Source organism: Haplochromis burtoni, unplaced genomic scaffold (assembly GCF_018398535.1).
Source record: "Haplochromis burtoni strain Fernald_Lab_line unplaced genomic scaffold, NCSU_Asbu1 Contig_112, whole genome shotgun sequence".
Taxonomy (NCBI): domain Eukaryota; kingdom Metazoa; phylum Chordata; class Actinopteri; order Cichliformes; family Cichlidae; genus Haplochromis; species Haplochromis burtoni.
Genome location: NW_024582473.1, coordinates 1,161,200 through 1,175,665, shown reverse-complemented (window position 1 = coordinate 1,175,665; position 14,466 = coordinate 1,161,200). Strand labels below are relative to the sequence as shown.

Below are 14,466 nucleotides of genomic sequence, written 5' to 3'. Positions count from 1 at the left end.
CAGCAGAGGGCGACTTGTGGAGTTACAAAAAGAAAGCTGTATAGAAGCTGAAACACTTTCCTGATGACGTCATAAGCTCAATCACTAGTGTTAAGCTAAATTTAAATTTAAGATGTTCATTTTTTAAATGAAGAGGACTTTACTGTATAATTCCCATGCTGATAACCTTTGAGTGTGCAGTATACTTGTAATTGAGTTTCTCAGTCAGATCTGCCTCTTGCTCGTCACCTCAGTTTTAAAACATTACCTTTTGACTTCATAACAGAACTGCACTAAAAGAATCATAGCATAATTAATAAATACATCAAAAATACTTGGAAAAGTGAGAATCAGAAAGGCTGGAGAAACAGCCTGCAGAGGTAAACTACAGAGACACAGACATATAGACTGATGGAGACAGCCAGTCTAACAACGGGTTGTCTTGACTGTGAAGAAGGAGTCAGTAATTACACTCTTACACTGCTGTGTGTTGATGGCATGGATGATTTATTTATTGTCTACTTATTTTTCCTGTATAGAATGAACTGTATGCTCTGGGGTATTAGTGACAGCAGACACATGCACCAATTTAGACAATAATGCATGTTAGTAATAAATTACTGTTGCAAAACTATGTTTATATTTTCTACCAAAAACAGTTTGAATGGAATGAGAAACATTAACTTTCATGAATTCTTCCACTCCTGGAGACCCCTCAGACATGATCTCAAATGCCTGTTTATGCCATCCAATCCGTCAAACACCTTCATACAGTTCATCAACAGCAGATGACAGAGGCTTTCACACTACAAACATTAGAAACAGGATATAAACTTAAAGGGGAAATTAAAGTGATATATAGTACTGACAGTGGTATGAAATCAATTTAAGGTGAAAAGCTGTGACACATTCTAACTTGTTTTTTTTTTAAAGGAATAAACAAGGCTATTTTCAGATATTACTGGATATCTTCATTTTCTTTTTTTAACAGCCAAAACAGGGAACAAACCAGGGGCCAGCTATGCAGCTACTGCTTCTGCTGCCATGCAGTTTGTGCTATCTCCTCTGCTTGGTTCAGTGACTGCCAAATCCTGATGGAAAAAAAAAAATCAACGAAAAACAGGGAGACCAAAACATCAAAACTGGTCTGACACTACTAACTATATTTAAAAATTCTGGAGGATGATTTCAATATTCTTCTGGATTTAAAAAAGCAATGCTCAAGTAGAAGTGAAATTCTTGTGTTGCAGATGTAAATGTAACTGTTGTGCGTATGAGCTAGAGTTTAGACTAAAATCAATATGAGCTAAAGATAAATAGCTGCAAACAGAGGTGGGCTCAGGTTTGAGTCAAAATGACTTTTTTTTTTTTATTAATCAACTCTTCTCTTCTTCACGATTAGATTTGTAGTTGTATTTTTGATCATGTAGCACTGCTTAGCTTTATTTTTTAGCACGTTTGTAATCTTGGTGATCCTTAAATAACAAACAGTGTTATTTTTCCCTTTTTGTAATATTATGATTTGGCATGGGCAATCAAAGAAGTTTTCACCAGTAAGTCTTTTGGGATTCAAGTTATTGGATTTTAAAACAGTTTAACAATATAATGTAAGGAAACGGGTGAATTAAAAGACTATATTTCCGGATGACTGACATAAATGCACTTTTTTCCTAATTGAAATATTGCCTTATTTAGCGATTTTACTTCATTTTGAATTTATTAAATACAGGACGAAGATTAAAAAAACAAAAAACGGTCCGTGAGTCGTTTGGTACCGCTGTTATTTGGCGTTGGTGTTGTGCGCATGCGCCGCGTCTGCGCAGAAACATTGGGTAGAATGTTTTTCCAGGTAGGATGGATTCCCAGAACACCGGCCTGCGCTAACTTAAGCTCGGGTGTGAAATTTATGATTTTCCCGTGTGATATGAATAAACATTCTTTGGTTTTGGTACCGGTTTTATTTTGTTATATTTATCCGCGACACCTTAAACGCCGGTCAGTGAAAAAACTGTCGGACATAAACAGGTCCGTGGCGGGAAAAGGGTTGGGGATCGCTGTTCTAGTGTTTCTGTAATGAGGTCAGAGGAAAAGTGTGTGTCTGACTGTGAGCACCAGCAGGTGGTGATATTGCTCTACTTACAGATGAAGTGCTCACAAATGGAAAGCGTGACATCTTTCTTTGTAATTGTTTTGCCCATGTTGCACCGTTACAACCTATGTTTTTAAGTGTGTATGCAGAGTCACCGCTCTACAATGTAGGCAACAGAAAATATAGATATATCTTTTTAAAATTCCCTTTATTTTCTTTGGTCGAGTTTTATATAACAGATGTTTAAGTTGAATATTTTATTAATTTAAAATACACTTTTTCCCTTGAAGAAGTTGAATTAGTACTCCCAGTTTTGCCAGAGTATTTTTAACACATCTTTTCTGCTACGTACGTGACTGTCTGCGCTTTTGCCCCCTCTGCTGTATTATATCTTGTCACATTGACAATTTATTACACTATTATATCTTGTTCATACAAATTCATTGCAACAGTTGGAATTTTCTAAATCCATAATTTATAGCAACACACCATCAGCCCTTTAATGAAAACAAACTATCAAAAGGACTGACAAATCATGTAAATGTTGATTAAAATTACATTTAATATTTTATGTCATAACCTGATCAACAGCCTGTTGATTATGCGGCTGTAATAACATCTGCTTCATATCCAGGTATTGTGTTGCATGAAGAACATAGATTTATATCCAGATTATGAGCTATATAACTGTTTAAAGTTAACTATAGTTTAATTTGCATTTTTATGCACATTTGTTTGTTTTGCCAGCATTTAGGATAGTCATCATTTTTAATTTTTTACTTTGGGTAATATGAGACAGCCTCCAGCCTGAACTCGATAAGAGATGAGTGGAAGAAATTTTTCTTCAGTCACAGAAAGGAGTTATACTGGATCCCCTTCCCAGCAAAAAACACAAAAACAAACAAAAAAACAAACAAACCAGGATCTATTTTATTTGTTTGCATGGCTCTCCCCCGGCTTCCTCCCACAGTCCAAAGACATGCAGTTAGTGGGGACAGGTTAACTGGAAAACATAAAATTGCCCATAGGATTGAATGCAGGAGTGAATGTGAGTATGATTGGTCGCCTGCGACAGACTGGTGACCTGACCAGGGTGTACCCTGCCTCTCGCCCTAAGACAGCTGGGATAGGCTCCAGCGCCCCCCAGGACCCTGAAAAAGATAAGTGGATAGATGGATCCAACTTTTTGAATTTGTAAGTGATATTTTTCACCTCTGGTTCTTTTTTATATGACCTGCATGAAATAATATGAGTCAGAAAGTCAGGCTGAAGTACGATGTGTATTTTGTAGTCCAGCAGATATCACAAGGTTAAGGAGCCGAGTGCACATGCAGTCTGATTCACTGATTCTCCTCCTTATTAATTCTCCTTCACACATTTTCTTGACATTTAATAGTTTCCAGTAATGTCAATGAAAGGTCATTACAAAAAGAGATACCCACCAAGTTTTTAAATGTGTAAAAGTTCGCCCTCTAGTGTTCACTGCTGACAAACCAAAAATAAGATCACCAGTAAATAACAGAACGTGCTTTCCTTGGTTCTCAAAGCTGAAAACAAGTCATTTGTTGTTGTTGTTGTTTTTAATATATATATAATATACACTGGCAGTAAGGCATAAATAATACAGTGAGTGCAAGTTCAGTCCTGAAGCAACAGCCTGTACTTTCAGCAGCTGTTGATCAGCAGAGGCGTCCGTCTTTGGATCGTTAAGGTCATTTCATCTAACTCTGCTGCACTGTAAGTCTAGTACTGTTATCCACACACAGACCCACGGCTGCAAGAAAAGAGAAAAATGTGAATTTCAAGCAAAAACAAATTACACTTGCTCTTTTTTCACTGTAAACGTGTGCTGCTGTGTTTGGTCTCACCCATGAGGCTGGCACTGAAGGTCATCGGCACAGGGGCAGTGGTCACGGGGACCCTCCTGGTCCCAGGCTAGCATGTCCATCAGCAGGTTGGGGTGGCTTAGACAGGACTCCCCCTTGCCCGGTTTGGGGTTACATACTGGAAACAAAAGCTCTGATGGAAGCAGCAGTGAAAAAAATACATGGAGTTTAAAATTGCCTTTATTGAATCTTCTAAGTCATTGACTGGTCAGTCCAAATCACAATGTCTCACTTAGACTATCCCCGTTCTGACTTTGTTAGTCTTGGACTATGTTTGATTCCTAAATTCTGTCACCAAGCATTTAGAACTGGTTACAGGTTGAGATAATAACATATTACAGATTGCTTGAAAATAGCAAACAGATCCAATTAGGCACTTTAAGGTAGTCTCTCTGGTGTTCCAACCCAGAAGAAACTTACCTGGCTGGAAAGCACAGCAGAGGTGTGGCCTGCAGTCACTCTGACTCTGACAGATGGTTCCCTCTGTTCCACTGGTGGCGTTCACTGTGCACTGGCCCCAAACACACATCTGATCAGAGCAGCACTCCTCATCCTTGATGCAGGGCTATGTGAGGACACACAATCAGATATGTTAAAAAAAAAGTATGTCAAGTGCATCCTTTTGGATTCATGTAAATAGCATTACATCACGGCATAAAGGGCACTTTTTTTTTTTGCTTAATGCATTTTTATGTCACTTATGTTACTTTTGAACATTTTCAAGTCCAGGGGTGTGTGCAGAGGGGGGCATGGGGTGGTATTTCTATGTTATGCTACATTCCGCTTCTAATCTACTATATTTTAGGAGCAAATATTGCACATTGTAGTATATATCATTTATTTCAGAAACGTTGGTACCATTAATTAACCAAGATTATGGATTGTATTATGTAAACGATCTAAATACTTATTTCTGCCACTTTACAATAGAAAATGTTTTATTCAAAACAAACATTCAACACAAATTATCTTTAAACTCAAGTTCAGTGCTACTTTTTGTCTACTGCACATAACATTAAAACTATGTCCAATATTTTCTATGCTGTATATTTCTAATAAAAAAAACTGCAGAAATTGCAGTTCCTCTATTGGCCACGTGAGGCTTCCAATATATAAGTCCCCATATTGTCACGGTTTGCAAGGGCAGACTGTGTGGAGATGAGAGGTGCAGACACAAGTGCAGACAAGTAGAGGAACAGGTGGAGGTTTAAACTGAAAGTGAGCCTTTCATTGGTGGCTGTAAAAAACACTGTAAAGCATTTAACGGAAGGGGAACTGAAAACACTAACACAACCTAAACTGGGAGAAGCTAAAAAAAAGAACATGAAGAACAAGCAGATGATCCAACGAGGAACAGCCGGAAACATATATACACACAGAGGGAAAGGAGGAAATGGCAAACAGGTGAGGAACACAGCTGTGACTAATCAGACAAGACCAGACAGGGAGGAAGGAAAACAGAATACACTGACACAGGACACAGACTGTCAAAGTAAAACAGGAAATACACAAACGTAGAGTCAAGGATTATCAAGACGTAGCACAATGGACACAAGGGAGGCACAGTAACAATGCTGTCCAACTTATCAGCATTATAAAGGATGTTTACATCTTAGAACAGAACTATCTTCTGTGGACGTTTCTCCTAGATAACAACTGTTTGTTTGTGATTTTTCAATTTTAATTTTTTTCCCTGTATGTATTTTGTTGAGACAAAGTTAGCCATGTTGTCTCTGTGACTGACAGGTTTTAGCCAAGCACTGCTAATCTGAGTGACTGAACTGAACCTCTCAACGGCAGAGCTCCTATCAGTGAGTGAAATTCCAGTATTTTATTAGTCTGTTAGCACTTATCATCCAAACCATTCATGGATGCATCCACTACTCAAACTTTCAAGCATAACTGATAAACTTGTACTCCACTCTTTTTGCCCAAATTCCTTTGTAACTCAACAAAAACAACATGGAGGCTAAAGCTGAGCTTTCAGACCGATGGGACTGACAGTCCAGAAACCACCAGGTTAAGTTATGGTGATTACTTTTACATGCAGCCAGTCACACTGTACTGTAGCTGGAAGGTTGTTCCCTCGAAAGCTGAAAGGCAATACAACGATTAGAGGGGAAGTGTGAATCGTCTGTGGGTTCATCGTGACTAGTGATGCTGTACTTGAAGCAAAGACACTGATTATAGTAGCTCATCGCAACCACAAAAGACAACACTAACTGTCTCCCCACCATGTCTGTTGGGATACAGGGGAGGCATTTGGAGTTCTCAATCTCATACAGGCAGTATTTCAGGTTGCCACAGTCCTCGTCCACCATGCATTCCTGTGGGATGAGAAAAATGAATTACAAATATATGAAGTGATGAAGAACCTAACAGAAGTATTTATATAGTTTTAGATAAGAAATACATGCATCTTGAAAATAATCTCATCTCACAATGGATATCATTATCAAGAAGCACTCAGCCAAACAGAATTCAGTGTAGCTGAGTGCTATTTGCCTGTATCACAATAACAGTTGTACGTTATTCCACTGCACCCCCACATAATGACTTCCCGGTATCTGCTGGGTCCATCTCCATGCAAACTGCATTAAGGACAACATCAGTGGCATCCAAATGCAACAGAAGGGCTGGGTCTCTAGAGTATCCCCTCCTTCTGTCCTCTACACTTGATTTGCACTCCAGCATGTTGAAGGGAAAAGAAATTATCTTCAAATATGTGCCCTTTCTAGGATGACTCACAGAAAGAAACGGTGCTTAAAAGAAAACACAATTTTTTTTAATGCCTGAAACAATCTGGGCTTTTAAGACCAAGCTGGAAATATTATAAACTTGTTGTTAAATGATGCTAACTGTGAGTTTGTTGCAGGAACACCGTGTACACCATGCAACAAAGAGACAAATATTGTGCATGCTGAAAAATGCGCTTTTAAGGGTGGATTTTCCAGCAGAGGAAGTCAACAAGTCTTTATGCTAATGAGATATTTGAGATTTAGTTTGACTTGTTTCCAGTGGTGAGAGGAAACAGTGCATGCCAAAAACCATCCCAGCCACATGGGTGGATTTCTCTGATTTATCTTTGAAAGTGTGGCCTGTGAAAGTTTAACACAGGAAGCAAACAAAGAACATCTTTAAACCAGACCTCCTTTCCCACTGTAAATTTAGATTTCAGTTTTCTTGCCCGAAAGCGTTATTACTGTCTGCGTTTCTACCTCATCAATACAGGAAAACAGGTCAAATGAAGCTAAAAGGTTAGATATTAATCACACATTACAGAGTCCTGGTTTTATTTGTGAGGAATGGATGACTTAAAGTTCCTCTATCATCCTTTTTTGGGGGTTTCTTCTTTATATTTTTCTGAGGAAATGTAACATGACAAAGTTGCAAAGCTTGGAAATCAACTGTTATTTTTTGCAGGTCGGGGAGTCAAGTTCAGCAGATTTCAGATGCCAGCTCTCATCAGCTGGCGGCTTAGCAGATTCTATTCTGCTCATCCTATTAGCAAGTCTTATAGGAGCGTGCTATTTTGCTGCAAGCTGCTTTGTCACCCACCACCACCACCCCATATTGTTCAGCCTGTTTGCGCTATTTTTGACTTGAACCATGTCGGTTGTCTGCTTTGTTCTGTGGGCAATCCTTGCTTGCCTGCAGTGTTGACCTTTCTCTCCCTGCATTTGTGTACATTTGTGTGTTTCCCAGAGCCATGGCTACACAACTGTTATCACTGGTTCCCTGGATTGTGCACTTGTCCCATCCACCATGGCGCCAGCTCTTCCGCCTACACTCTACAGATTGTTTATAATATAATTCAGTGTTAATTTTTTTGTGTTTTCAAGTTAACACCTTAGAATTGTGCTGTGCTCCAGATTTCCTCCTTGTGTGAAAGGAATTCCACACAGTATTTTATTGTTTTGCTCTCTAGTCTGCTTGTTTGTTTTCACCACTCTCCTACAATGTCTCTCCTCTCTGGCTTTGCCTCTGAAAATTCCACTGCACATTATGAATTGGTGAATAAACCTTGTCAACTGCTTTTCTTGTGTCCCGTCCTGCTTCGGTTAAATCATAACAGTAGGAGGATCTTGCTGCTGTTCCCCCTCCTCTTAGGCTTTCTACGTATGATTTTCAAATGGCGGGGAGGTCCCAGAAATGCCACCAAATATAAATGTCTGAAAATGGAGAAACAATCCTAGGTTTGTCTGAAGTGCTCCTGGCAGAAGCTCAGTTATTCTCTCACACAGCTTAATACAATTTGTCTTCTCATTACTTATCTATCTTACAAGTTGACACAAAGGCACGGTTTCTGCCTAATAGCTCTTTCAGCACACTCACAAGCAAAGAGTGAACAAAGAGGGAGCGCATGCCTTGCTGTTTTATTGGCAACTGACATTTTCTAAGAATGCTGCACTGCTACTTAACGAGTTAGGTAGAGAACTCATGCCAACGCAGTGTCTTAGCTGGGCTAGGTAACCCATCAGAAAATTCAGCAGCTGAAATGGAGGTATGCAGAATCAGGGTAAAAAGAGCACAGACCAGAGTTATGAAACCACAAAGGAGCAAAATACGGGACATTTAACGCAACAGCTGAAATGTAGTAGCCACAGTTGTCTGCAACACTTTGTAGCAACAATAAGGCATTTGACTGACAATTGTTATGGACAGCAGTGCTGTAGGAAATTATCTAGACCCTCTATTCACTTAAATCACATTACTCACAGACTGCCTCCACTCATCCAAAAAGCATCCACATTTTAACCAAATGTTTCCACATTTTAGCTTACATGTGCTTTTCTTCAACTCCCCATTCGCTGACTAATTTTTTTTTTTGAAGCAGCAACAGTGCCATGCGATTAACTGACTCTACTGTGACTTAACAAATAAGGTTAAAGACATATGTCGTTAGTTGTTTAATTTATTTGTTTTAGTATTTTCTTTACAAAAGTACAGCTTTTTGGCTTACAATCTTCCTTGCTTCCTTGGCATTTTTTCCTCTATTAACATAACCACCATCTGTACAGCTGCCAGGAAAGAAAAAGATCAAAACCACCACCGTAAAGTAAAGAGCAGGCAGCAAGCAGCAGCAGCAACCTCAATCCAAGCTGGCCTCCGCTTGGTGAAAACTATGAAAAGTATATGGTAGGTTTCTTTGCTGGATGAGATCATTCTTTTTTTTGTTGTTGAAAAAACGTATTAATACAATGGTCCCATGGTTTCAAAAACCTCTCTTTCTCTCTGTCTCGTCTTACAAATGTGGAATATTTCCCAAACTGAAGGAAAATGCATCTGAAATCAAGCACTCTAAAAGCTGATAAATATTTAAAATAATACTGACAGATTCTCATTGGAATGTAATAAAAAAGAGGCTTGAGCTTTTATCTGTTTCCAAAAGGCAGCCTGTAAACTTTCCATCGCTTTGAAAAGAGGTCTGAAACTAAGTGAGTTGGATTTTGTGTTTCTCCAAAATATTTCCAGAATCCCAACTTGATACAAGCCAAAATGTTAAACTATTAATCTCAGTACAAAATACTGACTCACATAAAAATAGCAGCTTCATGGCAGCATCGGGAAAATGTGGACACAGAAGAAAAAGACAAAACCTTGTTTAAAACTTGGTTTAGGTTTAGGTCTGGATCAAGGACAAGAGGTAAAAGACTCACATGATTCATGTTGTTCCACTGACTGGAGATCTCCATATGAACATGGGACAAATGAGTCTCCCCAGTGTTGTTGTTAGTGTCCTATAAAAACAGTAAGGGGGTGAAATACTGTATCAGACCTGGGGTAGAAAAACAACTTTTCTTTTCTTACCAATTAATCCTAAACCCACTCAGACAGACTGAAGTGAATGGCTTGTGTGTGAAAGTTACACGGTAATGAGTGAATCCCTACCTTGTCAGTTCTGTCTAGCACCTTAACTGCTTTGTCTCCGTTCTTTATCACCATCGTAGTCTCATTGTGGTAGTTAGGACCCAGCTCCAGTGAGCCTGAAGAGGATTTTGCACTCTCTGTAGTGATCTGTTGGAAGGAAAATTAGGGTAAATCTTAAGTAAAGAGCAGCATATGTTATACTGTACATCTGTTGTTCATATTTTGGAAAATATGGATCCTTAAGGGGGCTATAAGAATGGATAGTTTGCATTCTCTGCTTGATGCAAAAGGGAAACCTCCCAGTAGCCCAGAAATGATTAAAACCAGACGCTCACTGACATCAGGAAATGTATCGGACCTGCTGAAATTCAATTCTTGGGAAGGAAAATAACAAACACAAGGTACTGAAGGCTGTCTAGAAAAAGCTGTTTGTATGACCTTCTTGCAGGAGCTCTTCCGTATTGCCTTTTCTTTTATTGAACTGAGTGTCTGGCCGGGAAATCTCTATTTTAAGCAAATACTATCATGATGAGTGACGGTGGTACTCAGCATGGCGTGGGTCAGATTTAAAGCAGACACGGAAACTATGTGTCTGCTAAAAGGAACTGAGCATTAAAATAATTTGAAACACTTTTTTATCCCCCTGCTTTCTAATAAAACTGTCGCGTATTTACTTTAATATGGACACATTGGATTTCTCTGCCAGTCAGCACTGGCTTTATATGAATGGATAAAATATGACGCCAACCTGGTCCACTGCCTCCTCCAGTATATGCTGAGTGTCCTCCATCAACTCCTCTACCTCTCGGAACATATCGGTCAAGCTGACCGGCCCCCGCTCCAGGCTCTCCCGCGGGAACAAGGTCCCGCTCCTCGCCGTGCCGACGGCTGCCCACAGAAAGCACAAACCCCGGAACACCGACAGCTGCGCGATGCCGGACATCTTTCCTTCTCTTCCACCTAGTCTGTCTACCGAGCAGCACACGGGTGTGACGCACGCAGGGCACACAGCTGGACACAGCTGGATCCGTTTTATTTGGAAAGTATGAGGAGCGCAGCAGCAGCGGTGGTGAGGGGGAGGCGGAGGAGGGGAGGAAGGTGGGGAGGGGGGGGGGTATTAGCAGGATCAGGTTTAATGGGGTGGAAAAAGTTCACGCTGCATTTCGTGATTTAAACGTCAAACACAGGCGAGTGGCCTTTATAAAGACATAAATGTGAACCGGACTGTAAAACAAACAGAAGTAAAGGCTGACAGACGAATGCCAGATGTGATCTGCAGAGGCAAGTTCCCACGTAGGCCTGCGCTTAATCACCGGTCACTTCAGTGGAGCTGACAGCAAGAAATACACATCATGTCAGACAGCTTTACTGAAGGTCTGCCCGTTCTTTTGAAAATCTAAACAAAGTTTGGACTCTTTTGCACAATCCTACAGAAAAAAGATTTGATTTTAGTTATATTTATGTGATGAAGAGCAACTCGATGTTTCATTACTGATACTGTGTAGCTTGGATACTTAGTCTCCTCAGTTTATGAGGCTTAATTTGAGGTTTTTCGTTCATTTCAGAGTGTTGTTTCTGGTTTGATCTTATTACCCTGATGATGAGTTTTAGTATTATAATTTTGGGTTAATGTCTTTATTATTATTATTAGTAGTAGTAGTAGTAATAGTAGTTGTAGTAGTAGTAGTAGTAGTATTAATAATATAATAGTAGTATAATTTTATATTACATTATTATAGTAGTATAATAATATAATAGAGTAGTAGTAGTAGAGGTCGGCTCTCCAGTGCCAGTCCTCCGTCTGGTTTTAGTCCCTTTGTGTTCTTTTGTCTGTAACTTTTTATGTCTTTTATTATGTTTTGGTTATTTCCTGTTTTATGTTGAAGGTTAGTTTTACTTCCGGTCTCTTTCTTCCTATGTTTCCTTGACCGTTATTGTCTGCTGTCAGGTGATCCCTCCCGTGTCCTGTTGTCTAATCAGTCCTGTTTGTGTATATAGTCTTGTGTTACTCCTGCATGTCTAAGTCTCTTGTTTGTGGGTTTTAGATTTTACCTGTTGGACTGTGTATTTTAAGAAATGCTTACCTTTTCTTAAAATATCCCTCGCTGTTCTCCTATACCCAAAATGCCCCCAAAATGAGATTTAAAAGAACAACTTCCTGGTCAGATTATTCTTTTGCACATTACACATGAGGTTTCACAACTTTACACGTCCTGAAACAACTGTGAACCTCAGTACATTGTGCACATATGTCAGTACAATAATGTGACTGTCTGATTGTACAGGGTGTATTAAAAAAGCATCATCCGATTTCAAAGTGCTTTGATTCCACAGCCGTTCACCAATAAAGACCAAACACGTTCTGTTGGAAGGAGTACTGTTTGTGAGTTTCACATGGTTACCGGTAGGTAGCATAACAACAGCTGCGGCTACAGTGACTCCAATCTTACTTGCAGAAATATGAAACAAGTTTGAATATAGTACAGACATATGCTGTGTGGTCTGTTTCTATGTGTTAGCCCTGCGACAGACTGGCAACCTATCCAGGGTGTATCCTGCCTCTTGCTCTCCGACAGCCAGTATAGGCTCCAGCCCCCCAACTACCCTGAATTGGAGAAGTGGAAGAGAATGGATGGACATACTGTGTATCCAGAGGGGTACGGCATACATCACGTGTGAACACTGTAAGTTTTTTGTATGTAAAAACTATAGTCAAGTATTTTAAAGTTTACTGCAAGCTTCACTCTTTCATAAAGTTCTTTGTATGCTACGACTTCTGTTTTCTCTGGGGCAAGAGCTAAGCTAGAGCCAATAAAAACAGAAACAGGTGGCTGGAAATATTGTCTGATACTGTCCCCTGGTGACAGTTCATAGCTACAACATGAAGTCATGGCTCAGTAACACTGCGTAGAAATAGAAAGCTTCATCTTAACTCTATACACTACAGCATAGCCTAAGCAATAATGAGGAGAACTAAGTTCAGCGTATTGGTGCAGCCCTCCACAACAGTCCTAGTGTCTCATGTGGCCCCTTTGGAGAATGAATTGCCCACGCATGGAAGCCTCAGCCTAGCATACACTTTCTCAGAAATGTAGCTTCATGCTACAGGGACACGTACCTCAGCAGATCTGATAGGTCTGTTTGGCAGCAATATACTGTGTTGGCACAGTAATACAGTTAACGATAAGATAATATCTCTATGACTCTAAAGTAATTGAGCTAAGAGTCGGCGCCACGTATAGCTCAATTCTGAAGTCATCGCTTCATCCTACTTCTTAACTTCCAGTAAAAGTAACTGTTGTTGAAGATTTATTAGCTACAGTTCCAAGGGGGAATCACCATTTGATCCAAAAGTAATTAAGTGTATGAAGTCAGTAATTTAAAAAGATCTGAACATGATTTTCAAGCACATCTTGAACCCTGTCCCCTCATACATGAAACTGGCTCTATGGTTACAGATTTTTGTCATAACAGAGAGAGAGAGTAAAAACTGCTACATATGATACTAAAGATATACCTGCTTTGATCCAATTGTTGTCCCGCCCTCTAACTTTAGCTCATCTACATGGGTTGCAAATTCTAATATAAAGCACTGTGTAATTGTATTCAAAGGAGAGATACCAGTGTAACACAAAAGAACAGAGAAACACCTGTTTTGTGCAATGACAGTGGTATAAAAATGGATTAGCAGCATCTCCATGCCAAAATGTGAATACAACAACAGTGTGTTTGATATACACGTTCAGATATGTAAATAAGCGTGACGTATAGATATTGTTTAGTGATATCAAACAAGTAAATGGTTATATGTTTGTTAAAATAATCAGGGGTTTTAGGTCTGTTAGTTTTATTGCACATGCATGCATTTATGCAATATGTTTTGTATATTTTTACACTATAACACTATGTAATACAAAAAGAATCCAAATATTTAAGTTTAAAAAATCCCAAAAAATCCCAAGTACCTTAATACTTTGTGAGCTTTTCTCATCTATCTATGTACTTTTCATTGAGCAGCACTCAGTTATTTGCGCGTCGGAATCAAGTCCAAACACAGCCGTGAACACTAGAGGGCGAAATGTTGCCTGCTTTGTGTTTGGCAGCACATAACACTCTTTCACACACATGCACCCACCAAACCACCCACACTGGGAAAATGCTAAGGAAGAGGCTGATCCCCACATGATCATACCGTGGACTGATGCTGATTTTTTTTCTTTCTTTGATTTCCACATTAAGAGCCCGTGTTTTTCCACAAATAAATGTGATATCTCCAAACCTCTCCACACACACACACACCAGACTCCCATATGTTCTACTTAGATTTTGATTCTTTCATGAATATGGATATTGCAGATGTAAGCCTTTCTGTAAACTCTTGGCTTATATTGTGTAAAGTATGGAAAAAAATTTCAGATCCTTCTCTTTCGTTAGGACTGCTCATGCCTTGCTCTTGCATCTGGAGCCTGTTGCCTGTGATTCTGTACATTTAGCTTCTAATTTTTGTACTATAAGTATACAAGGTATATCTTTAATAATGTAGTCTATGAGTAATATTGGAGCTGGAACACTACTCTTTCAGTATTCATCCAGAATGAAACAAGTCTCTGTTAAACTAGTTTGTCCACCCAGCTAAACAAA

At 39.4% G+C, this 14,466-nt stretch overlaps 1 protein-coding gene across 1 annotated transcript; it reads right to left on the bottom strand.

The window, feature by feature from the left end:
* Positions 1 to 3,609: 3,609 nt before the first annotated feature.
* On the bottom strand, positions 3,610 to 10,877 carry dkk3b (dickkopf WNT signaling pathway inhibitor 3b). The gene is made up of 7 exons (XM_005928385.2): positions 10,574 to 10,877; positions 9,847 to 9,972; positions 9,615 to 9,695; positions 6,189 to 6,281; positions 4,375 to 4,519; positions 3,937 to 4,087; positions 3,610 to 3,842 (listed from the first exon to the last, which is right to left on the bottom strand). Exons 1-7 carry the CDS (start codon positions 10,766 to 10,768, stop codon positions 3,821 to 3,823), a joined length of 813 nt encoding a protein of 270 aa, XP_005928447.1. The 5' UTR covers positions 10,769 to 10,877; the 3' UTR covers positions 3,610 to 3,820.
* Between the last annotated feature and the right edge of the window lie 3,589 nt (positions 10,878 to 14,466).

What these genes read in the sequence shown, in the direction of transcription:
- dkk3b (XM_005928385.2), bottom strand. Translation starts at nt 10,768, where the DNA reads ATGTCCGGCATCGCGCAGCTGTCGGTGTTCCGGGGTTTGTGCTTTCTG. An exon ending in TGCTAGACAGAACTGACAAG is followed by an intron (nt 9,696 to 9,846) that starts GTAGGGATTCAC and finishes CTGTTTTTATAG; the next exon opens with GACACTAACAACAACACTGG. An exon ending in CTTCAGTGCCAGCCTCATGG is followed by an intron (nt 3,843 to 3,936) that starts GTGAGACCAAAC and finishes CTTTTCTTGCAG; the next exon opens with CCGTGGGTCTGTGTGTGGAT.